Source organism: Theropithecus gelada, chromosome 7a (genome assembly GCF_003255815.1).
Source record: "Theropithecus gelada isolate Dixy chromosome 7a, Tgel_1.0, whole genome shotgun sequence".
Taxonomy (NCBI): domain Eukaryota; kingdom Metazoa; phylum Chordata; class Mammalia; order Primates; family Cercopithecidae; genus Theropithecus; species Theropithecus gelada.
This window is the reverse complement of record NC_037674.1, coordinates 32,828,164-32,853,444: the sequence shown is the minus strand read 5'-3', so window position 1 is coordinate 32,853,444 and position 25,281 is coordinate 32,828,164. Positions and strand designations below refer to the sequence as shown.

At 44.9% G+C, this 25,281-nt stretch overlaps 1 protein-coding gene across 2 annotated transcripts in view; it reads right to left on the bottom strand.

Annotated features, from left to right (window-relative positions):
• The window catches only part of CGNL1 (cingulin like 1), a 176,636-nt gene that overhangs the window by 11,088 nt on the left and 140,267 nt on the right, over positions 1-25,281 (bottom strand). For both annotated transcript variants that reach the window (XM_025390493.1, XM_025390494.1), the window contains 6 exons: positions 21,115-21,321; positions 19,612-19,716; positions 14,513-14,665; positions 13,404-13,574; positions 9,314-9,475; positions 6,113-6,202 (listed from right to left, as the gene is read on the bottom strand). In XM_025390493.1, coding sequence (XP_025246278.1) covers positions 6,113-6,202; positions 9,314-9,475; positions 13,404-13,574; positions 14,513-14,665; positions 19,612-19,716; positions 21,115-21,321 — 888 coding nt within the window. The remainder of the gene's footprint in view (positions 1-6,112; positions 6,203-9,313; positions 9,476-13,403; positions 13,575-14,512; positions 14,666-19,611; positions 19,717-21,114; positions 21,322-25,281) is intronic.

Here is a 25,281-nt window from a genome sequence, read left to right as displayed (position 1 = left end):
CCTGGCTGGCATAAAAAATAATCAAAAAGGCCAGGAGCGGTGGCTCACGCCTGTAATCCTAGCACTTTGGGAGGCCAAGGCGGGTGGATCACGACGTCAGGAGATCGAGACCATCCTGGCTAACACGGTGAAACCCCGTCTCTACGAAAAATATAAAAAATTATCTGGGCGTGGTGTCGGGCGCCTGTAGTCCCAGCTACTCGGGAGGCTGAGGCAGGAGAATGGGGTGAACCCGGGAGGCGGAGCTTGCAGTGAGCCGAGATCACGCCACTGCACTCCAGCCTGAGCGACAGAGCGAGACTCTGTCTCAAAAAAAAAAAAAAATTTTAAAAAGGAAAATTATTATTAATCAACTGTACACACTGGGTTTTTCAGCAGCTGATACAATAAGAGGCAGTTCTGAGATTAGGAGCAATTAAAAAAAAAAAAAGAAGAAGAAAACCCCCCTCTGATCTTTCACTCACAACTGCAAAGAAAAGAAGACAGTCCCATTTAGCACGCGTGGCACCCCTGACGCTGACTGAGGAGCAGGTGTGAGCCAGTAAGGAGCAGTTCCAGAAAGTGACTGTAGGAGCCCACAACTCTATCCTTGGGATTTAATCCTGCAGTTGCCAAAGCAACAAGGCAGCCTTGCTCAGTCCCTGGAGAGACCATGAAGCCACCCAAAGCTTGAGTCGGTATTTTTCCTGCCTGCCAGCTGCCTGGGCTTGATGAATCATCTTTCCACTGGGCTGGGTCATCATGGTCTCCATGGGCAAGGGAACGCCTTCCCACGTAGGCCCAGCTCTGCTGTGAAGTGTTTGCAGCAGTACCCATCGAGCCAGCACAATAGCCTATTGGCCTTTAATTTAAAACACATGAAGCCGGACCTCTCTTTGGCAATTTAAATCCTGCACTCATAAAGAACCAGGAGAGGATCAGCTGAACTTAAATCCTCACCCATTTTAAGAAACTTGACTTTTAACTTGGGAATGGAGACCCAAATGCATTTGAAGGAGTAGTCTTTAAGACCATGACATAGTCTCATGCAGGGATGATGGGAACAGGCAGGAGGCTTTGGAGTCAAACTGTGACTCCTCCTACAAACTGTGTGACCCTATGTAGTCACTTCACCTTGCAAAACCTGAAAACAACAAGAAAATGAGGCACCCAGCACAGTGCCTAGCACTTAGGGAATCATTGGTAAGGACGGCAATTGTCATAAATGGAAACATGGTTTTTGGAGGATGGAAAGAAAAAAGGATTACTCTGGATTTAAACAGACCAAACACCAGTGACTTGAACTTCTTTCAACTTATAAGCCAATCAGAAACCTTTCTATATATGGTGGGACTATACTTGGGTGAGAAAACAGATACTCAATACTTCTATTTCATAAAGAAGGTATCATTTTATCAACTCCAAATCCATCCCTTCTCCTTCATAGCAGTCAGACCTGAAAACAAAGTCCAAACATCCAAGAGGTTTGAAAAACTTTTCTCTCTCAATTAGGATTTCCTGAATCCATCATTCTGAATAAGACTGTCCTAAGCATGTAAAGGAAGCCCTTAGAAAGGCTGTGATATGGTTTGGCTGTGTCCTCACCCAAATCTCATCTTGAATTATAGATCCTATTATCCCCACGTGTTGTGGGAGGGAGCCAGTGGGAGGTAACTGAATTATGGGGGTGGGTTTTTTCCTTGTGCTGTTCTTGTAACAGTGAGTAAGTCTCATGAGATCAAATGGTTTTATAAAGGCAGTTCTCCTGCACATACTGTCTTGCCTGCCGCCATGTAAGAGGTGCCTTTGCTCCTCCTTTGCCTTCCACCGTGATTGTGAGGCCTCCCCAGCCATGCTGAACTGTGTGAGTCCCTTAAACCTTTTTCCTCTACAAATTACCCAGTCTCAGGTATGTCCTTATAGCAGTGTGAGAACGAACTAATACAGGTCAGGAACTTATAAATAACATGGCCAGCTTTTAGTGAGTGCCAAATGTATGCATAAGAAAGAGAAAGAAAGAACAGAGGCATAGAAAGGATCAAATACACCATCTCATGCAGCCTTTCCTGTCCTTTGCCCTGGTAACAGCACAGTTGAGGCCTCCTCTCCATCACCCCTTCTCCAGTCCTCACCCCCACCCCTGGCACGAGTCTTCTAGAATACATTGTATGCTTCACTCTTCTGCTCAACAGCCTTCGATGGCTGCCCACTGCCTTCACGATAGAGCCATTCAAACCTTCAGTCTGCATCTTCAAACTTATCTCCTTTCATTTCCTATGGAAACTAGATATCTGATTGAGTCACACTCATCCATTCATCCATTCATTGCTCCTCAAAATGCTGTATAGATTCCTACCTCCCAGTCTTTGTTCACACCATTCCTTCTATCTAGAATCCCATTCCCAATCCCCTTGGTTTATTCAAATCTTAGCCTTTCTTTAGAGCTGACCCCAGGTCCCCACCCTCTTTCTAGTAATTCTTTCACACTCTTGCTACATTGGTCTTTCCCTCATTAGTTGCTTGAATCTTTTACTTGGCATTTAGTATCCACCGTTTTTTATTGTTAGTTACCAATTTTTTAGGTCTGACCCAGCTCCTCAAACAAACTGTAGCAACTCAAGGTCAGGGACCATTTCTGGTCCTCTTGGAGCTTTACTGCAATGCCATGCACACAGCAGGCATTCATCATATTTTGCAAGCACGGGTAGACAGAGCACTGCCTTGGAAATTGAAACCTAAGCCCAGTTCTGCAGTCAATTGCCAGCATGACTGTGGCCAAACCACCAGGTGACTCTGGGCCTCAAATCCTGCATCCACTACAGAGAAGTGAGGAGAGTTGGACTGAGGTCCTTGCCAGATCTAACAGTCTATGAGAGGGGTTGACCATTCACTAATATTGCTGGAAAATCTTTTTTCTGGCTTATTCACTTAAGTCCCATCACTAAAGCTAGTGGGAGATGTTTGGGGGAAGCAAAGATTCAGCAAAGGAGCCTGTGAGAATTCAGAGTTTAAGGAGAGCTGTTAAGTTTGAACTTTTTAATTTAAAGAGAACAAGATCGCCAAACTAAAATGTCCCATGCCTTCTCTTTTCAGTACCTAGTAGCAATTTGCTAGGAAGGCAGGGCTGATGCTAGTACTTGGGTTCAAGATAACATGCACCCTTTCCTGTTTTTTAGGAGCTGTCCTTGTTAAGAAGATGTCATAAGGTCAGCATTTGATAGGGGAGAGGAAAAAGGGTGTTAAGTTTTGAAGTTTCCCTTTTCTTGCTTTGATTCCAGCAGGACAGCACAGGCACACGGCCCTAGAAGTTAATCTAAGTGGACCAGAAGAGCTCAGAATCAGGGCCCATCTGTCTATACCCAAGGCCTTCATTTCAAGAGGCAGGAAATAAGCCTTGACTCAACCTCAACTTTGAATGAGAATGAGATGCTTTCCAGGGAGGTGGGTATTTGGCCCACCCATTTCTCCGCCCTCCCTCACAAGTCAGGAGGCAGCAAAGGCCAGAAGAGAAGCTCTCAGAACACAATCAGGAGACATCACTTTATCTCAGCGTTTGTTTCATTGGCTTACCAATTCCTACATCCACGTGAATGTGATCCTCAATTTCTCCACTTACAACAAACACCAGGCTTTACCCTCCCTATCTCAGATGATGCAGTGAGAAGAAAGAAAACAGAAGAGGGAAAGAGAGCTGATAGGGAAAGAGGCTGTAGACATTTGTGGAACTCATCTTTTTAGGCATATAACTCAGATACAGGGAGAGAATGGGGGAAAGTAAAGGGTGAGTCAGACACTTCTGGATGTATAAAACCTTCTTGCAGTATTGCAGTGTTAGAATTCAGAAAAGCCTTCAGAGATCACCTGGATCAATCACTTCCTTTTGATAGATTTTAGAGACTGAGCTCAGAGAGGCTGGGACTCTCCCAGAGGTAAATGAGGCTAGTGCAGGAGCCAGGACTGGGACTCCCAGCCCACTGCTTTCCCCAGCAGACCAAGTGAGTTCCCTTAACTTCCTCCCGGGACTTAGTTCAGGTTCTCGGTTCCCTTAACTTCCCCCCTAAACTGACATCAAGTTCTTGGCTTAGTGGAAATATTTTTAGCCTTGACCACATCATGGACAGCAGTTCTATTCTCCATGATCCAAGTGCTCAGCTGAAAGGAAAAAGAAGCGTCCAGAGCAATTCTGGGACCAGATCTCTGCATGACCAGTTCTCTCAGTGTTGGGCTGTCAGCTGAGCTAAGGGAGGCAGACATGTTCTGGTTCAGTGTCTGTGTTTTGTTTCTGATGTAAACATGGAACTGAAGGTCTGTTTTCACTGCCTCGTTACTGATAGGATGACACACTTTCCCACTATTCTTCTTAGCATAAGCCACAAGAAGCGCTGGCAAAACAAATCCATGGTCACGTCCTTTGTCATTGTGAATGCTTAGCGGATTCTGACATGTGGCGGGGCGGGGGGGAACGTGGCTACTTAGCCAGGCTGGCAGGGGCTCATCACAAAACAGCTTTTATTCCAGTGAGAGAACTTAGAAAACACAGTCTTCAGTAAGAACCCTGTGGGGCGGTAGGGGAGATATCAAGGTCGAGCTGTCCATCCGGGCTTTTGGTTTTCAGGAAGGTCCCTCTCTAAACCTGTGCAGCTCTGGCCTGATGGACTTTCACAGCTCCAGAGGAATCACAGCCTGGGAACATGCAGACAGAACCAGACTCCACGAGGAGGGTGCAGGGAATGAACCTGGGGTTGCAATTTCCTTCACTCTCAGGAGAAAAGCAGCATGAGTATCCCACTTGTTTGCAAAGAAATCTGTCAACAGGGACCTAACGGAATATGGAAAAGCAGCCAGTGATTCGCATTCTACTTTGAGCAGGGCTGCCTGCTCAGAAGGTGCTATCCCCGAGCTCTGCAACTTTCAATTCTTGGTCACCCTGAACTGAGGAAAAGGAACTCCATGTGAATAAGCAGAAGAGACCAGAGGAAAGTGCCCTTTGGAACAGGGAAGATTGGAAAGAGAGGATAAAAACATAAAGCAGAAAGTGGACGTTTCCCAAGTGGTTATGAATAACAATCTATTGGCCATAGTAGGAAAAGTGGTTTTTAGAGCTGAGGTTCTAAGGATCATTCGTTCAACAAGCAAGTGTGTGGAATTTGGTAGCCAGCACCATGTTAGGTGCAACAGAAAGTAGGCTCTATGATGCAGCCTTTTCCTTGACAAGTTAATCAGCAGTACACATACCTATGAAGCATTCACAGTCAGTAACAGTACTTTCCAAGTGAATGCTTTTTGCAGTTTTGGAAGGAGTTTCACTTACATTTGATCCTTATGACAACACTGTGAGGCAATCGGGGAGAGTTACTCTCATGTTATAGATGATGGAACTCATTTCTCAAGCGACATGCAGATAATACATGCAGTATTACCCAAAGGCTTTTGACCTGTGTTTCCATTTTTTAATTAAGTGAAGGTTCAGAGGGGCTTTCAGAGAGACTGGGAGTGGCAGATGAGATCTGGGGAGAGCAGTGAGATCACAAGGAAACAGCAGTACTGTTAACTAGTTTCTGTGTCGCCAGTGCATGCTCCAACCACTTGACAGATAAAATGTGGAAACATTTTGGAAAGAGGATTCAGAACACTCAGCGGCAGTTTCAAAGAGAATTAATATGTATTCACTAGTCTCAGCCCTTCATTTACAAGACACCTGTGGATACATGTAGAAACTTCTAATGACAGAATGTGCTTTTAATGACAGCTTACCCAGTTGTATGCCTAGGCCTTGAAATGGTGCTGGACGAACTGTACATCAACATTGAGAAAGCCCTTCACTTTTTCTGGACTAGCACTGGCAGTTTCTTAATTTAAAAAGATGAAAACAAAACTTAAAAACCTTGAAATGATGCTAGGTATAGATTAGGAAATTAGCTGACCAAGAATTAAAATTTAAAATCTAAAATACAAGTAATCTGGTCAAAGTCTCTCCTAGAAGCTTATCAGGGTGATGACTATTCAATCTTCCATCAATTTCTAGACGGCATGAATTCTTCTCTCCTGGCCTTAACTGAATCCTCAGGTTTAACCCCTCATGTTCCATTTTCACACGGGACAATCCACACATCATTCACCTATAGAACAGTACCTGTTCCCGGCTCCTACTGATCCTCTCAGACAGCAAATCTGAGTTGTTTCTCTCTTCTTCCAGTTCCATCTCCAATTGAGACACCTTGTCCTAAGAAAGAAATCACAAACACAGTCGACTTAACTTGCACTGATCGGGATTAAGAGCAAAGACTGCCCCATAGAGAAAGAACCCTAAGGGCAAATGAGAGCTGACTAGCATTAGGGTTTGGAAAAACAATATATCTATTTCTTACATTGCCCAAGGCAGATATTTCTTAAACTATGTGTTTCATGACTTGTAATGTAAAATGTAACTGTGTATGTAGAAAACACATAAAAGAAGAAAAAACAGTATCCCAAACCCTAATACAAACACTAAGGACATTTGAGCATGTTTCTGTCAAGTCTTTGTTTCTCCCTGTGAATCAATAACTTTAAACAGATCTACCCAAGCCAGTGTCTGTTAAAAGACAATGTGGGAAAAAACACTTCATGCTCAGGACAATCTTCTGTCTGCATCCTGCTCAGGGTTTCCAAGAGCCTTGCAGGAGTAAATCTACAGCAGACATCTAAGGAACAGCATGCATTTGCACTGTGCACTCCCAAACCTGCATTGGATTAACCAAAAGGCAGTGCTAACCAATTCTGTTAAACTCATCATCACTTAAGAATAATAATTTGTGGCTTCTTTGTTGGCTCCTAATCTAACCTAATTGAGTGTTAAGAGAAAAACATTTCAAAGCAGCTTTGTATATGAAGAAAAGAGGCTTCTAACACCAACCACCCCACTTAGAACTGCGGGTTGTTGGTCTTGAGCATGTGTTTCTCCTGTCACCAGTCAATCTGTCATAAGTCTAAGTAAACTCAGAGCCACAAATGCTAAAAAGCAATTGGCATTCCAAGTTCTAAATGTGAACCTGCAGCATTTGTATATAAATATTGTCTCTGAAATTCCCAAAGTGGATTGATAAGCAATGGACACCTCTATCCCTAAATATTATTCTATTTATCACAGTAAGACACCCAGGATTCATGTGAATGACTAACTGCCTGTGAATGGCCCCTGGTAGTGATCAAAACCTATGGGGAAGCCAGAAAGCCCTCTCCCGGGAGCCAAGCATCTCAAAGGCTAACTTGGATGAAAGCTGGGCCATGCACCGAAGCCTCCTGTTTATTCAGTGGTTCCTGATGCCTCCAAGACCAGTCTCACTATAGTGAGACAGACATCACAAGAGCTGCATTTACATCCAACAGCCACCTGAGAAAATGGCCATCGTTGGGAGAGCTCTTGAGTCTTGAAAATTAATTTTAAGTGCTAGTGAAGGAGCAGGCAAGACGTAGTCACAGCAAGATGGTCCTGCTAGCTGCCTCTTAGGGGACAAAATACCCCTCAAGTGCATCTCATGGTAGCAGGGTCTTAAGAGCCATTCATTTTGTAATTAATGGGAAAATAGCTAAATATTGCAAATGGGCAAATGAAGCTTAGCTATGCCACTCCTTCTAGACCTAAGTCGGCCAAAGGAAATGTTCTCTTTAGTCAGGATATACTATGGATTTTAGCACCTCTTTGTAGGACTCTCTTCTTGCCTAAAATCCATACTGCACAGAACCGAGCAGGAGTGTTAGGGGTCCAGGCCAGGGCCATTACTCCAAAGGTTCTTCCTCCACTGCCTGAAGAGGCTTTAGCTTGTTTTGAGCCAGCTTGTTGTAGGCCCTAGAATAATCAGTTTCTAGTTAAGTGGGTTGACCTTAGCTTGACTTAAAATTACCACCCCTAAAGAGAGCAGAACCAGGACATTAGCAAAATGTACAACAGTCCTACAAAAGAGCAATGAAACTGTAATCAGGTTATTCCAGTCTCTAAAAGAGGCCTATCTAATAAAATCTTCAATGACTGAAACAACACTACCTAGATATAAACGGCTACTAAGTCCCCTGGAGGTTTTAAAAGTTATTTCTGTTTATTTGCAAAGTTGAATCAGGAATTCCATTGATTCTGAATTTAAGCCATCTCTCCATGGCCTTGAGCACTGTCTTTTATCAAAATCTTGACAATTTTAACTTCTCTGAAAAGTCTGAGGCTATTTTTTAGTGTCTCTCTCAATTCCACTTTTTCAGTGTCTCTCCCTCTCTCTAAATTCTACTGGGGCTTGTGTGTGTATGTGTGTGTTTCTGGGGGTTAGTTTTGTTCCTAGGAATTATTCTTTTTTTTTTTTTTTTTTTTTTTTGAGACGGAGTCTTGCTCTGTTGCCCAGGCTGGAGTGCAGTGGCGCAATCTCGGCTCACTGCAAGCTCCGCCTCCCAGGTTCACGCCATTCTCCTGCCTCAGCCTCCCGAGTAGCTGGGACTACAGGTGCCCGCCGCTGCGCCCGGCTAATTTTTTCTATTTTTAGTAGAGACGGGGTTTCACCATGGTCTCGATCTCCTGACCTTGTGATCCACCCGCCTCGGCCTCCCAAAGTGCTGGGATTACAGGCGTGAGCCACCGCGCCCGGCCGGAATTATTCTTTTTTAAAAGTTCAGATGGAGTGATTCTAAGGTTCTTCTTGTCCACCTCAGTGAACTGTCCATACTTAGATTCTGTTACTTCATTTACATTTTTCTAATATGTTGTGTTTTCAGCCTGTGACTAGATCACCCCCATGTGGTGACTGCATTCAGCACTTTCTGATATGCTGTCTTGGACTATGTACATACTATGTATACCACAGTAAGTTGAGTCACAGCGTGCTGCGAGCTCTGGCAAAGCCAAATAACCCGTAAGGGAAAATGGGCCAGACACAGGAAGCAAGAATGGAATATGCGGTGTGGCTAATGAAGGATGACGATTCCTAGGAGGCTGCTCTCTGGACACGCAGCAGTCTGGTTCCTTCTAGTTAGCTGAAAGCACTGCTCCAAAGAACAAACAGAAAAGGAAGGAACTATCAGTGCCCTTAGGCAAAATCACCTACGTCCCTAGGAATCTGTTCCATTTCCTCTCAAGACAATGAGAACGTTAGACTAAATTGTGTCCATCATTCCTTCTAACTCTAATGTCCTGAGTCTCTCAATGACTGGCCCCTTCCTTCAATCAAGAAATGACCTCACTACACCCGGCTGTGGGAGAGAATAAAAACCCCAGACTTCCCACAGGCGGAGCTGAGAGCAAAGAGGAGGCTTCTCTCGTGGCCCAGACTCGCTCTCCACAGGTCCCCCAGCTCACGCTGTGCGGCCCACAGACCTCCATCTGCTTGACCAGTCTGCTGCGGTCATCTTTGAGGTGACTCTTGGCTTCCAGCTCATACTCCAGGTCCTTCAGCGTCTGCTCCAGAAGCTGCCTTTTTGTGAGCGCTTCATCCTGAGCTCTCTGGTAGTCCCGTAACTCTTCCTCCATCAGGCGCATCTAGGAGGAGAGACAGCTGGGATGGTTTCCTGGAGTGCCTCAAGAGCATAGAGACCTCCACAGACAGTGCACAGGCTGACTCCACCACAAGGAAGATCCGCTGGACCCCCCATAATATGGGAGATCAGAAGACCCTGAGCAAGTCCTACCTCCCTCTGGGCCTCAGTTTCCTTTTTGTAAAAAGAGGGGGTTTTCCAGCTACAGGCAGCAACCCATTAGGTTACAAATTCCATTTGGTAGATGTTGACCAGTATTTTTTAATTAAATAGAACAGAAAAAATAGCAGAGTATTAGCAAATACTGATTTGCAAATCTTTTGTACTAGATATTCATATATTTGTGCAGATGCGTGTATTCCTGGGTTGCAAGATGTAGGTTTCATTTTTGTTTTTGTTTTGTGAGATGGTGTCTTGCTTTGTTGCACAGGCTAGAGTGCAGTGGTGCGATCTTGGCTAACTGCAGCCTCCATCTCCTGGGTTCAAACAATTCTCCTGCCTCAGCCTCCCAAGTAGCTGGGATTACAGGTGCCTGCCACCACACTGAGCTAATGTTTGTATTTTTAGTAGAGATGGAGTTTCACTGTGGTGACCTGGCTGGTCTCGGACTCCTGACCTCAGGTGATGCCCACCTCGGTCTCCCAAAGTACTGGGATTGCAGGCGTGAGCCACCATGCCTGGCTGAACGCTAAATGTAGGTTTTACTAGGTCGTGTTAAAAATTCTCGAGAGCCCCTTAACTAAATACATGTTTCCCAGGGGGTAATTTGTTGTCTACAGGTATCACTGTCACCTCAAAAGAGGTTTCAAGTCAGTAAAAAAGAACACACAACTGAATTAATGACCGCAAAGCAACCTACTGGCACAAAACCTAACAATATACACAGGCACATTAGGGAAAGCCATTGCTTTGTAGAAGAAAATGATTAGCTCTTAATTTACAATGTTGACTTTTTTCCATCCACAAGATGGCACTCAACTAATAGCTTTGAATAAAGTGCAACAGACAAAACAGCGTGATTCACAAGGGCCAGTCTGTGTCTTGAACTCTGGAAGCTCCCTGGGGAGATCAGCCAGCTCAGCACAGAGTAGGTCTCCCTTAAACATCTGTGTGGGCTGATGTGGTGAAGCCCCAGGCTGTCTGCTTTGTTCTAAGTGTCTTACCCTCTTGGAGTTGGTACCAGTATTGAGTAGAGTTACGGTCTCAGGAATAGAATACACCAGGGGGTCTGTTTCCTTCAGAGTATATGAAAGCGAATGGCAAACTCCACTACAGAATGCCACCCTTCTGCGGTGTCTGTCACAGGAGAGTTGGAAAGCCCCAGTAGTTGAGGACAGCTTCGGAAAACCCGTGAGAAAACTTGAGGAAATGTGTTCTTCTCTGGGAGGCTGACAGCAGCACCGGGCATTTCTGAGAATAGCCTAGCCTTGAAGACGGCATCTCCACATGAAGACCCGCATCTAGTTTTGGCATCTAGTTTTGGTGGTTACCATGACAGAAAGTACATGAAAGCACAGAATGAAAATCACCCCATGGAAAAAGAGTGATGGGACATTCTCTGGATACAGAGGGTGTGCTATATTCCAGAGCATTTAAAAAAACAAAAACAAAACAAAACAAAAAAAAACGCTCTATGACTCAGGTTTCCTCGTTCGCAAAATTGGGATAATTATAAAACCAGCCTTCTAAAGCTATTATGAGAATCAAATGAGATGATACCAAAACAGAACATGGGTATGAGGGTCAGAAAGAATGACAGGCAAATGTGCAGCCTGCGTTTCCTTCCTGTCCCCCTTCCCAATGCCCGGCGTGCCCTCCTCCACTGCTCAGCACAGCTCCACCTTCCACACCCAGCAGGTCCCTCCTAACACCTGGTAAGGGCCCCGTCATACTCAGAGTCCTTGACGGGAGCCGGCAGAAGAGAATAACTAGCGTGGTGTCTGTGAACAATGTATCCTGAATCATAAGTAAGCAAACAACTTTTGAACTTCCTAGTGCTACCTTTAAGTAGTTGAAGTCACCCTTTGCTAAAAAGGATTTAGAAAATAAACTGAACAGTGGTAATCACTAAGTCTCGATTCTCTAAAGATCAAGCTTATCGGAAGGTAGAATGGGTGAAAAATGTCTATTTCTCTCAAAGCAAAGGCAGCAACTATTACAGCACTTAGAATGGACCCCTGTCGCTTTTGGGTTTTTGTGTTTTTTTTTTTAAAACCAAGATCTTCAACTCAGCTCAATCAAAACACAAGAAGAGGGGCAGTGAACAGAGTGGAGCTTGAGTTTTTCAAGGATCCAGAGTGACCTTGGCTTGTCAATTCACTTTTGTTTTCAACAACTCCATCACTCTAGCATCTTAGTCAAGGGTGGTGTCTCACTGTAGTTTCCCTGCAGAATGATGACGTGTCCACGTCTGTTGCTCACATGGAAACAGCATCTCACAGGGCTGCATCAGTGAGAAAAATCCAGGAAGGGCCATCTTTATTTTCCTTGCAAGGAATCCTTTTATTTTGGAATGACTGCTCTTTTATAAACAACACCGGTCTCCATCTGGCCTTAACTATTCTCTCTGGACCTCAGTTTCCTTATCTAACTAGAGGATCTCTACATTTCCTTCCAACCCAAGGATTCTATCATAAAAATCATTATATAAAACGCAATGGGAAGTACTTTTCAGGGGTCATTGTGACACGGTGATCTTTTGAAGTCAAATCAGACCAGGTGCTTGTTGGCGTTCTGGCAGATATCTGAATCCTTCTGCCTCTGTGCTGTAGTAATGAACGTGATTTTTTTTTTTTTTAATGCCAAAGAGAACTGTGATGTCAGTGGGCTAATTTCAGTTCTTACTTGGAGTCCTGTATCATATAACCCTGAGCCAAAAGGGATCTGTTATCAAGGTCCTTTCAAGAGTGTTCTAGAAGTCTGCAATAAATATCTATTGTTCTTTTACACAGTTTCAGCACTGACTCATGGGTGACGTTTCTTTGATCATCAAAGAAATTAAAGTTTGTTTTTTAAAGAAAAAAAAATGTTTTCCTGTGGAATCTTGGTGCTCTTGGCACTGTTCATGAAAAACAATAAGCCTTAAAATTAAAGAAAAGGAAATTAATATTTATGAAGTGTCTGAGATGTACAGATTCGCTGCTACACAGTATTATCTCATTTAATTATTAAGTCACTAAAATGTGGTGTATTTTTAAAGAGGTAGAAACATATGCTCAGAAAGCTGGGGTAAGTTGCTCAAGGTGACCCAGCTGGCAAGAGATATTATAGCTGGAAATCAGCATAGGCTGTGCTTACATTTTGAAGCCTCCAGCTTTCCATTAAAACAATCAAAAACATCCCCTTTCTTTTTCTCAGTTCTTGAGAGGCCAAGCCTGAAGGGAGCTAACATTTGGGTTTCTTTGCTCGATCCTTCTTAAATATAAAACCAATGTTTTAATCATTTTAGGACTCATAAATTCCTGAGGATTTCTTTTATTCACCATTATTGTTGTGAAACTCTTGTCTGCTACCCTCATCCCAATAAAAGTCTGTATTTTCATAAATGAATGGCCAAAAAAACAGTCAGTTACTGTAATCCCTATTCTAGGATTAAATTAAAACATGAAAGCACGTAAATAAATCATCTGGTTGCAGCTGGGCACATCACGGCTGCTCCATAAATGGCAGCTAAACATGTTAGGCAAAAAATTGTAGATTCATCAAGAAAATGGTCAGGTTAAAGCTGTGTCCATTTAGCCTCACAGTCCATCAGTGGGTCCTTTGTGCTCCAGAATGCCATTTGCTCACAGAACCATCCAGAAGGTGAAGAATGAAGAGTCAAGCACAAAAGCTGTCTCACGAATCTACCGCCAGGTCCCTCACAGAAGAGTTTCAGGGCAAAGGATACTCTGATAAGCGATAAAGGAAGAACTTATCTGGCCAGGCATTACCTCATCCTGCATTTTCATGGCTGTCAGTCGGGACTTTTCTGCCTCCAGGGTTTTCTCCTTCAACTGTCTTTGCATTTCTGCGAGCTCCCTGCGATTTTTCTCCTTGTACTCATCCAGCTGGTTCTGGAGCTCCAGGGTCGATGTACGGGAGGCCTCAACAATGTCTGCCATCTGGAAGAAGTGACACGGGAGGGAGCCCACCCTGGGATGCTCTATCTGAGACCAGGGTCCGGGTCCCCTTTCAACACACAGCACATCTCTTCTCCCTTTCTTCTACGGCCCCTTCAGAGACAGCCCAGTGCCTGATCCTGAGCCAGCCAGGTGTGGGCACCTGTAACTTGGCAGCAGCATGGAGGAGTGGGCAGGTACGTCCTTTGGAGCCAGGTACACAGCCTCAGGGTCCTATGCCTGCTGTGCCATTTACCAGTACGTGACCGGGGCATCTCATTAACCTCCCTGGGCCCTGGCCGTGTCCGCACTGGAAACACTGAAATCATATCTACCTTACAGGGTTGTTGTCAGAATTAGTATCCGCAGATACAGATAAAACTTTATCAGCAGATACAGGTAAAATTATAGTTAGAAACAAAATAGTAAAGTGTCTGGTACACAGTACGCGTCAGAAAACAGCAGACACTCATGTCAGCTCCCGGAATACAGAAAGCCTGCCAGCTTGGTGCCTTTCCCCTTCTGGGCATGGTGGGGCAGAGAGGAGGAGAAAGAGCAGCAGCTACCGAGCTTTGAAGCTGCTTTCACACTCCTGGACAAGTAATAGAGATGCAAATGCAGAGAATCTGCACAGAGACATCCATTCTGATCCAGTTAACATTGGTTCCATATGCACTGACACACAGGCTGCTTCTACTAACTGTTAAGAGGTGATTCCGGTGCCCAGAATCCAGAGGAGACTGGCATTAATGTTTTCTAGACCAGTTTCTCTGTATCTCTTCAACAAATCGAAAGAGCTGCCTCTGGGGATCTGCAAATCCCTGACACTTTAGGGTTTAGACCTACCGCAGGTTTCCCAGGCTTTCACCAGACCCTCAGAGGGGACTGGGTCCAGCAAAGGCATCTGGCCCTACATCCTCTTTCCTCCTCCAGCCCCTCACCTCCTTCTGCAGTTTCTCAATGGTCTTGCCCAGGTGCCACCGCTCATTCTCCATCTCGTTCTTCAACCTTCTTAGCTGCTCCTTCTGCTCACTCTCCTCTTTGAGCTTCTCAGACAACTGCTTCTGCTCCTGGGTGGTCCGACTCAGATTTCTCTGCAAATGGCAGGGAAAGGACAGTGCTGTCACCTACCAACCAGGTAGCCACAGGAACGGGTATCACAGGGAACTTCACAGTCACACTGCAAAGCAATCAGATCTGTTAAATCCGTGATGAGGAAGAAGATCAAAATAAAGCCGCCACAGAGACAGAAGGACATTGTTGGTTCTGAAATTCAGGGACCAAAAAGGAAAGTTGACTTACCCAAAAACATCCACAGGAATGAAGGGGCAGACAAACAATGTGCTACAGAAATACATGGCCAAGGCTGCTGGTGGTGGGCATTCAGGATAGTGTCTGAAAACCTGAATGTTCATGCTTGAAAATCGAGGTCAAGTTGTATATTACAACAACCTAAACCTACTTGGCAATTTATGTCCTGTGACACGCAGCATCACACCTAATATTCCAGTATTTACTGTGCTATGCAGATGGTTGTTACAGTTAGAATAACTAAAAATGAATCACGAAGAGAACACTACCCCACAGAACAAAGGTCCACTTGGGTAAAGGCAGTTGTCATCAACAGAATCCATGAATTGGACTCAGACACAGGCAAAAAGGAATTTGGAAACGCACAGGTTGATGAACTTGATGAACAGAAAGTGTTAAATGGAAGAGACACTAGTCAGATAAAATACTAGTCAGGTAGGTGGTTATTTATTGAATCAGCACCAAATACTAGTGCCTACCATAAAATACAACCATCTGAGTGCAATACTCCCCTCAGTTCCCCTGAGGCTCTCATCTCACAAAGTCACACAGACTTATGTTCTTTACGTAAACAACATGCAATTCCAAAATAAAATCCTAAAATATTATAGGAAGGTTATGGTGGTTTCTTTAAATGGCTAAGCATTAGGGCCATAGGTATCAGGATAAGAAGAAGAGGCACAGCTCGAAACAGAGCAACCTGACTCAAACACAGACTGAATCATCTCGAAAACGTTGTCAGGCACTGAGGGCTGACTGTAGGCCACTACAGGAACAGCTCAGGGCCTACCCGGTCTTGTGTCCCTGCAGTGACTGCACAAGAACAATGGTTTATATTTGTACAGTGCTTAACAGTTTACAAGCTGCTGCCACAGGCAGTAACTCAGGATCTTGAAAACATTCCAAATCACTTCGGACTCTCCTGGTTTGCAGAGCATAGGAACAGATCTGCTCTGCCAGCCACGTGACATGGGGCTAAAACACTACCCGTGGCGGCCTTCCGGTCCCTGGTCTCTGCTGGGCTGGCTGCACTTTGAGAAGCAGCCAAGAGAACCAAGATTAACAAAAGCTGTTAGGGAAAAGATGGTGGCAAAAAGAAAGGTAATCAGAAGTTCAGTGTTGGGGGAATTAGCAGGAGTGGGCTCCAGCACAGCTGCCGCTGGGCACCCAGCAGAAGCAGAGTCAAACCTGGGGTTTCTGTTGATCGATGATTTAGCAGTGTTGGGGTAAAGGGTGAGGAGGAGTTATAGAACCAGTGAAGTATGGTATGGGACAAAACCCTCAAAACACGTGTCCCAAAAAATGTCAATTCATGAAAACAACAAATACAGAGGGCCCCCAATGGCTTCCTATAGAATCTTCAGGATCCAACTCATCCCCCTCCCTCTAGGAATCCCCCAGCCTCTCTTTCTCCTCCTTTTAGACCCCAATCCCAAGGGCTCCAGGCAGCAGACAAGCCAACCCAGCTCTACTCAGCCTCCATGTGGTTCATGCATGCATTTCTGCTCCACTCTTGGCTCAGGCAGGGCTGCCTGGCTCCTTCTCCTGAACCATGAGAGACACCACAGACTCACCATTCTGGGCCCAGGGCCTGCCAGCACCCCCCACCCCAACACACACACATTGCCTAGAAGAACAGATTTGCTACATTATTTTTAAATTATTTCTTGTAGGCTTGCCTCTTGCAAGGTAGTAAGCTCTGTAAAGGCAAGGGAGAGATTTTCTGTCTATCTGGGTATGTTCACTATTAGGCATATGATAAACACTTAGCTGTTAAAAATGAATGCCTATCCCCAAAAGCGATCCCAAGGCTTCTTATGTTAGAATCACCAAGCGAGGATGGGATGCCCGTACTTAAAATGTAGATTCTAGCTTTTTCTGATGGAATCACAATTTTTCTCAGCATGGAGTTCACAATCATTTGCATTTGAAAACTCCCCAGATAATTCTAATATGTACTGAGGTTGAGAAACACTGTTTAGAACAACAGTCTGCTTCCTCCGTAATTCAAGAAATATGTTCCAATAAGTCACTGCTGAGAAAACGTCCCAAATTCACACGAAAAGAAGCAAACTTAGCAACTTTGCATTCTTCTGACCCTTCATGTGCATGGTGTCAGGAGTGAAATGCTCTGTAGCCACAGCGATTCTATTTCCAAGGCCAGCAATACAAGCTCATCAATGAATCATGAGATGAAAATTTAGGGAAAATATATCAGATTGGGGAATCCGAGACACAACACTGGTAGACATAGGGTGAACGTCCTTGAGCTTGGGGACCATTATCCGTAAACCGATGCAGACTTTTACCCTATGACTGAGGTCTCAATTAGCTCATATTAACAACAACCAAGTAGCAGGGAAGCCTACAGGTGTCAAGGAATGGGGCAGCTTAACGAGAAAGAAGCTGGTCTTCGTGGAGTCCCTGCCACTCAGTGTCTGTGGGCTGCAACAGCAGAAGCCTTGGGCCCTTTTTCCTTGGTTGTCTCAATACTCAAAAGTCCAATGGGGTGGCAGGGAAAGCCCTAGGAATAACGTATGCACTGTTAGCCCTTCCTGAAGGAAAGAACTGTGGTTTCTCCAGCAAAGGTTCCTTTATTTCCCCATCTGCAGAAGGCACTTTTAAATAGAATCACAGATGCCTTGCCTTAAGTAGCCCTAGATAGCAACACAGTCCTGAAGCAAGCAGTAGGGCACTGAGCAACCCAAGAACGGCATCTTTATGACCCTCTGCTACTTTTTAACTGAGTCATGGGAAATCAGACATAAATTTACCAGGGTCTTCGGCTACTATGTAAACAAATCTATTTATCATGCATGAAGATGCAATAGACTAATAGCACAAAGACTGAGAAAAATCCCAGTTACTTTTTTCTTTCCTCAAGGGCCAAGGTCCCTTTGGGCTGCCAGCTTCAAGGACGAGAGTGTACACAGAAAGAGCAACCAAACAAAAGGAGCTGACTATCTGGTTTCCAATTTTAAAGGAAACAAAGTATTTTAGAGTGATGGTGCTTTTTTCATGGCATTGCTTTTAAGACCAGATAATTCAGCTAAAGACAGTGCAACTGTCAGGCCCATTTTTAATTCTCGCCAGCTGCACTGCCAGTGGCTAACACGACCACACACTGCACGAAGCACTCTCACCATCCCCACACCACTGGGAAAACGGGCCTCAACAAAAGTAACATGTCAGGGGTAATTTCCAAGGCGAGGCTAGAGATCCGGAGGTGGGAGTGGGTGGGGATTACATTAACATCTTCAGGCCCCAAGGCCATCATCTGTTCTGTGCACTGAATTCACTCTGAGTGCAGATTCCCAACTGGGGAACGACTTCCATATGTGTGAAAAGTTCCTATTTGACCAAAGGAAAAGTTCTGAGAGATCCACAGCTGCACCTGGGACTTGGCGTGGACATACCCAGAAGGTCCAGATGTTTATTCCTATAGAGCACAAATGTGTTTGCTTTCTTCCTGCCCCCCAACCAGCCCACAAATTTAAGCCCCACACTCTGGCAGCTGGCTTGGGTAACAGGAACCAACCTAAGCTTTAAACAGCAGCACAGCACAAGTGCCATCCACACAAAATCAACCCCACAAGATTTTGTAATGAAGATCTAGATTTAAAGAAATAAAAAAAAAACCCAAAGTGAAGGCAGTCAGACATTGAATTGGGACTTTACTATATGCAAACACGAGTTTTGTCCCAAGAGGAGGAGAAGGCACAGACTTCTGATTCTGGGGGAGAGTCCCTAAGCTAGGCTGACCTGTGGGGATCCTTCCTCTCCTCTATACTCTAGGAGATGAGGCTGAATACTCTTCAGGAAAGCTGCAACTAGGCATTTACAAATCTGAACCTGACTCGGCTCTTAACACTTTTAATGCCCCCACTTCACCTATCCCTGACTACAAGTGGGTCCTGAATGGAAAACTTTAACAACCTTCCTCTTAGACAACTCTCAAAAACACTGGCTTCCACCTCCTCAGAAACCCACCTGAGATACTTAAGCAGCATCCCGAGAGCCAACAGGAGGAGGACACACCTCCATCACCCTGAGGTCACTGTGCAAAGTCAATCAGAACGGCAGGACAGGCCTGTCTTGAGAATGTACTTCAAATGGGAAAATCTAACGTTCTAAGAACCTACTGATGTGGAATGGCGATAGCTATCCAGTTTCAAGGAAATGACCTCCGCCTGCCTCTCGGAATAGCCATCCCGAAGGACTGTGCTCTATAGCGTGCATTTGCCCAGAGGAGAAGGGAAATTGCCTTCTGCCAGAAAGCAGACTCCACACCGCCTCGGGGGCCAGTCCTGCCAGCCTTCTCACACAACTCATATTTTATCTTTGGAAAGCTGTCAAGCTCTTTAACGTCTAAACCAAGGTCTCTCCGCCTTGGCATTACTGACATTTGGGACTCGATCATTCTTTGTAGTGGGCGCTGTCCTGTGCTTCGTAGGATATTTAACAGCATCCCTATCCCTGTTTTCCACCCACGAGACACCGGTAGCATCTCCCCAGTTGTGACAACCAAAACTGTCTTCAGGCATGACCAAAACCCCTCAGTTGGGAACTGCTGGTCTAGACAGATACTTCAAATGACTGAGTGGTTATTATGGGTGAAAGGGAGCTACCTGGAAAGAAAGGGCCAAGGACAATCTCCGCACGCCCCTGTGGTATTGCATCTCTGTGCATTCTTCTTGAGGGAGTAACGACAACAGCCCTTGGTGTTTACCTGAGCAGCCTCCAGTTCATTCTCTAGGGCCCTCCTGGCTGACACAGCTTCTTTTTCTTCCCTTCTGGCCTGCACAAGGGCCTCCTCTAATTGTCGTATTTCTCCCTACAACGAAAACACTGGGTCAGTGTGCACTTAGATGTATGCTGTACCTATGAAACTGACTCAGTGGAATTAAATGAACACCGAAGACACCCATGACGTGGCAGTGGCTACAGTCACAACGCGCCTGTCACGGACCCAAGGCGGCACATGACAGCTGTGTTCTTGGATGTGTGTGCCTGTCTGCAGTTCCAGTTCTTAGCCAGGTGTGAACATCCACATTATCTCGAGTGATTTTTTATTTTTTAGAGACAGGGTCTCACTATATTGCTCAGGCTGGTCATGAACTCCTGGGCTCAAGTGATCCTCCCTCCCACCTCTCAGCCTCCCAAGTAGCTGGAATTACAGGCATGAGCCACCAAGCCCAGCTGGGGTAATTTTTTTTTTTTTTTAAATACAAATATCCGGTCTTATTCTTGGAGATCTGAAAACAGCAGGTATTGAATGGACCCCACACACACAGTTTTATAAAAGGTACCCAGGTGGTCCTGATGGATGACTGCCATGGTTTTAATGCGTCCCCCAAAAAGCATATGTATATGTTGGAGGTTTAATTACCATTGTAATGGTATGAAAAGGTAGAACCTTTACGGGGTGATGAGGCCATGAGGGCTCTGCCCTTCTGAATGGGCTCAAGCTGTCATGACAGGAGTAGGTTCCTGGTCAACGGACAAGTGTGGCCCCCTTTGGCCAGTCAGTTCCCCACTCCACCTCTGCCCTTCTGCCATGTGATGCCATTCACACTGCGACACAGAAGGACAGCCCTCGCTAGAGGCTGGTATCTTAATATTAGCCTCCCCATCTCCAGAATTGTGAGAAATACATTTCTATTTTTCCTTAATTACCCCAATGTGGTATTCCAGCAGCACAGGACAGACGAAGGCAGTGACCACGTGTATCTCCTCCTTCACTGTCAGCTGCCCTTCCTACTGCTGAATGTGTGTCAACTCTCACTGCCAGCTTCCCACTGCTAGAGGTCTGGCCAACCAGGTCACTGGCTTGTTAAAATCAGTGTCATTTCAAAAACATCAACTATGAGTTATAAAAGAATACATAGTCTTGAGTGAGAATCAGTCTAATGGTGGTGTTAAGACAGCATTTTCAGGTAGAGGCTTGTGCGAAGCCGTGGAAGGCTGGGTGTGTCTGGTATCTGGGTGCATGGGGATTCCTGTGCCTAGACCCGTGTTCCCACCTGACCTCACCCTCCCTGTTCCCAGGCCTCCCTGTCATGCCACTCCCGGGGTAACAAAGAAATGGCTTACAGAGAGGATGTATTCACTATTGCCTTTACCTTTCCAACTAAATTATGACAATAAATCCCTTCCCCACTTTTGAAATCAATTACACAGGAAAGAAGGAGCAGCAGCTGCCAAAGCTGGGCCTGGGCCCAGCGAGCCTCACCTCGTACTTCTTCAGCGTTTCCTTCGCCGTGGCTTCATCGCCTTTCACGTCCTCGATCTGCCTTTGAAGCTGAGCAACTCTCTGCTCCAGCTCTTCGCTTCTTCCCTGCAGCTTCTCGTTCTCCTCCTGCAGAAGCTTCACGCGCATTTCGGTCCCTGCCTGGTCTTGCTCTGAAGTGTTGCTCCTGCTGGCCAAGACCTCGACATTCTGTTAAAAACACAGAGCAAATGAACAAGGAGACCGGTGTCAAGGAGCTGTCCCCAAGCTGGGAGAACAGCTGGCATTTATGAAAAACCCATTGTGCCCACTCAGCCAGGCCCTGTGCTGAGCCAGGGGTCGGCAAACAGCAGCCTGCAGGTCCAACCCAGCCTTCCACCTGTTTTGAAAAGTGCAGTGTTATTGGAACATAGCCACGCCCGTCCATTTGCACATTGTCTGTGGCTGCTTTCAAGCTACAACAGCAGGGCCCAAGTGGCTGCAACGGAAACCCCAAAGCCTACGGTGTCACAAAGAATAAAATGTTGACTCTCTGGTTCTTTTTAGAAAGAAAAAGTCTGCCAACCCTTGCCTGTGTTAAGATCCTTACATGGGATTTCAACCTTTTAACAATTCCAGAAGGTGGGTGCTATTCTTATCACCATCTTAAATATGAGGAAACTGACACTTGGATAGTTTAAGTAACTTGTCCAAGATCACTTAGGAGGAGTTACATTCAGGCAGACTGAATCCAGAACCTGTCTTCATAACCCTCGCTTTCTGACATGCCCACTTCCCTGCCCCATCCATGGGCAGGGTCTTTTTTTTTAGACAGAGTCTCACTCTTTGGCCCAGGCTGGAGTGCAGTGGCGCGATCTTGGCTCACTGCAAGCTCCGCCTTGATCACGCCATTCTCCTGCCTCAGCCTCCCGAGTAGCTGGGACTACAGGTGCCCGCCACCACGCCCGGCTAATTTTTTTGTATTTTTAGTACAGACAGGGTTTCACCATGTTAACCAGGATGGTCGCGATCTCCTGACCTTGTGATCCGCCCGCCTCGGCCTCCCCAAGTGCTGGGATTACAGGCGTGAACCACCGCGCCCGGCCCAGGCTCTTTCATAGAAGCTCTTGAGGAAGGGCAGCTTCGGAGTACAGGTTTTTTCATGTCCAACAGAAAAGAGAAATTTAAATTAGCTTAAATTCGGATACAGTTCATAGTGTAAGCTCTAGGTATGCTGCACACAATTCACAACAGAAAGGAATGACAGTCTCAGGGTGGTTATTGTTGATTCCAGAGGTCACAGAGGCTTTGTATTCTTCGGTTTAGCAATTTGAAGAGATGTTAAAGAAGTGAGTTAACACTTGTCCTGCCCAGCGTTCCACCTCTCCAGGCAGATCTCTTGCCTGTCCTCCATTTCTCCACTACTACAAAGATGCCAATATCAGCAAATCTTATGCCTACAACACAATGCTACAGATGCCTGCAGTAAAAGAAAGGCCCAGGGAGGACAAGGTTAGGCTTTGAAAGTCTGTATCACAGCCCACGTGGGAGAAGTATCTGCTAGAATTGCTCACTTGTATAGACTTTATGGAAAGATCTTTACATCTCTTAGTAGTATAGTAAGCTTATTCTGCTGAACCTAACCAGTTAGAGAGTTTCAGGAACCAGAGCATCATTTCATGGCCCAAATGTTTAATTCTATACCACAGAGAAAGCCCACCAGAGCCAAGCAACTGAGTTAGAATGAAGTTAGCTGGCATTGCTAGGAGAAAACTAAGGTGTCAGACAGCTGGGATTTCTCAGGTCTATCAGGATATCATCTCCTAACGAAACCAGCAAGGGGACATGTCACAAAGATATACAGAGAAGAAATGAAGTGTGGTTGAAAACTTGAGGAAGGATCTAAAGAATCCAGTAACAGGTCAGACCAGGGAAAGCAAAAGTCTAGATTGCCCATTTCTGCCCGAACTCTCCCATTAACATGTGAGACAAAGTTACAGTTATCAAGACAGGGCAGTACTGACATGAGGGTAGGCATAGAAATCAATGAAACAGAATTGGGAGTTCAGAAATAAACGCCTACATTTATAGCCAACTGTTTTTCAACAAGAGTGCCAAGACAATTCAATGGGGGAAAGAATAGCCTTTGACAAATGGTGCCACGACAATTGGATATCCGCATGAAAAAGAATGAAGTTAGACCTCTTCCTCATACCTTACGCAAAAATTAGCTTAAATGGATCATAGGCCCAAATGTAGGATCTAAAACTATAAAACTCTTTAAACACAGGAACAAATATTTGTGACCGTGGGTTAGGCAAAGGCTACTTAGCTACAACACCAAAAGTACAAGTGACACAAGAACGAACAGATAAATTAAGCTTCTTCAAAATTTAAAACTTTTGTGCTGCAAATGATGCCACCAAGAAAGTCAAAAGACAACCGTTAGAATGAGAGGAAATACAAGTCATATATCTAATAAAGGACTCATATCCAGAATATATAAATGATTCTTTAACTCAGTAATAAAAAGATTTAAAATCCCATTTTAAAAATGGGGGCCAGGCGCGGTGGGTCATGCCTATAATCTCTGCACTTCAAGAGGCCCAGGTGGGCGGATCATTTGTGGTCAGAAGTTCAAGGCCAGCCTGGCCAACATGCTAAAACCCCATTTCTACTAAAAATACAAAAATCAGCCAGGCGTGGTGGCACACACCTGTGATCCCAGCTATTTGGGATGCTGAGGCAAGAGAATTGCTTGAACTCCAGAGGCAGAGGTTGCAGTGAGCCAAGATGGGACCACTGCACTCCAGCTTGGGTGACAGAGCAAGACTCCATCTCAAAAATAATAATAATAATAATAATGGGGAAAGGATCTGAACAATATACAAAACCCAATAAGCATATGAAAACATATTCAACGTCATTAGTCATTAGGGAAATGCAAATTAAAACCATAATGCGATACGACTCCGCATCCATTAGGCTAGCTATAACCAAAAAGACAGGTAATAACAAGTATTGAGGAGAATTTAGAGGAATTAGACCCCTTATACATTGCTAGTAGGAATGTAAAATGGTGCAGCTACTTTAGAAAACAGTTTGCCAGTTCCTCAAAATGTTACACAGAGTTACGGTACGACCTGGCAATTTTACTCCTTGGTATATAGCTAAGAGAAATAAAAACAAGGGACCAGGCACAGTGGCTCACACCTATAATCCCAGCACTTTGGGAGGCGGACAGATTACCTGAGGTCAGGAGTTTGAGACCAGCCTGGCCAACATGGTGAAACCCTGTCTCTATCAAAAATACAAAAAAATAGCCAGGTGTGGTAGTGGGTGCCTGTAATCCCAGCTACTTGGGAGGCTGAAGCAGGAGAATCACTTGAACCCAGGAGGCAGAGGTTGCAGTGAGCCAAGATCACGCCATTGCACTCCAGCCTGGGTGACAAGAGTGAGACTCCGTCTCAAAAAAAAAAAAAAAAAAAAAGAAAAGAAAAAAAGAAAAAACATATATCCACATAAAAACTTGTACATTAATGTTTATAGCAGCATTATTCACAGTATCCAATAAGTGGAAGCAATCTAAATGTCCATCAAACAGTGAATGGGTAAACAAAATGTGGCATATCCATACAATGGAATATTATTTGGCCATTCAAAGGATGAAATACTGATACACGCCACAACATGGATGAACTTTGAAAATATTATCCTAAAGAAGCCAATCTCACACACACACACACAAACCCATACTGACATTTATATGAAAGTCTGGAATAGCAAATCTACGGAGACAGAAAATAGATTAGTGATAGCCCAGGGCTGCTACAGGGAGGGATATGGGGAAGGGGCCAGGAGTGACTGCTAATGGGGATAGAATTTCTTTTTAGGGGTGATGAAAATGTTCTAACATTGACTGTGGTGATGGTTGTACAACTGTGTGAACATACTAATACCACTGAATTGTACACTTTCAATAGTTGAATTATATGAATTATATGCTATATGAATTATATCTTAATATAGCTATTTTTAAAAAAAAAAAAAAAGGTAAACAAAAGTTAAGGGAAACCTGGGGCTGGAGTAGGGATGGTGGAGAGAGATGATGCATTTACCCCAGTGGTCTGGAGGTTTGCTGAGATGTCAGAGAGGGGAAGAAGAGGCTCAAGACCATCTGCCCAAAGTTTT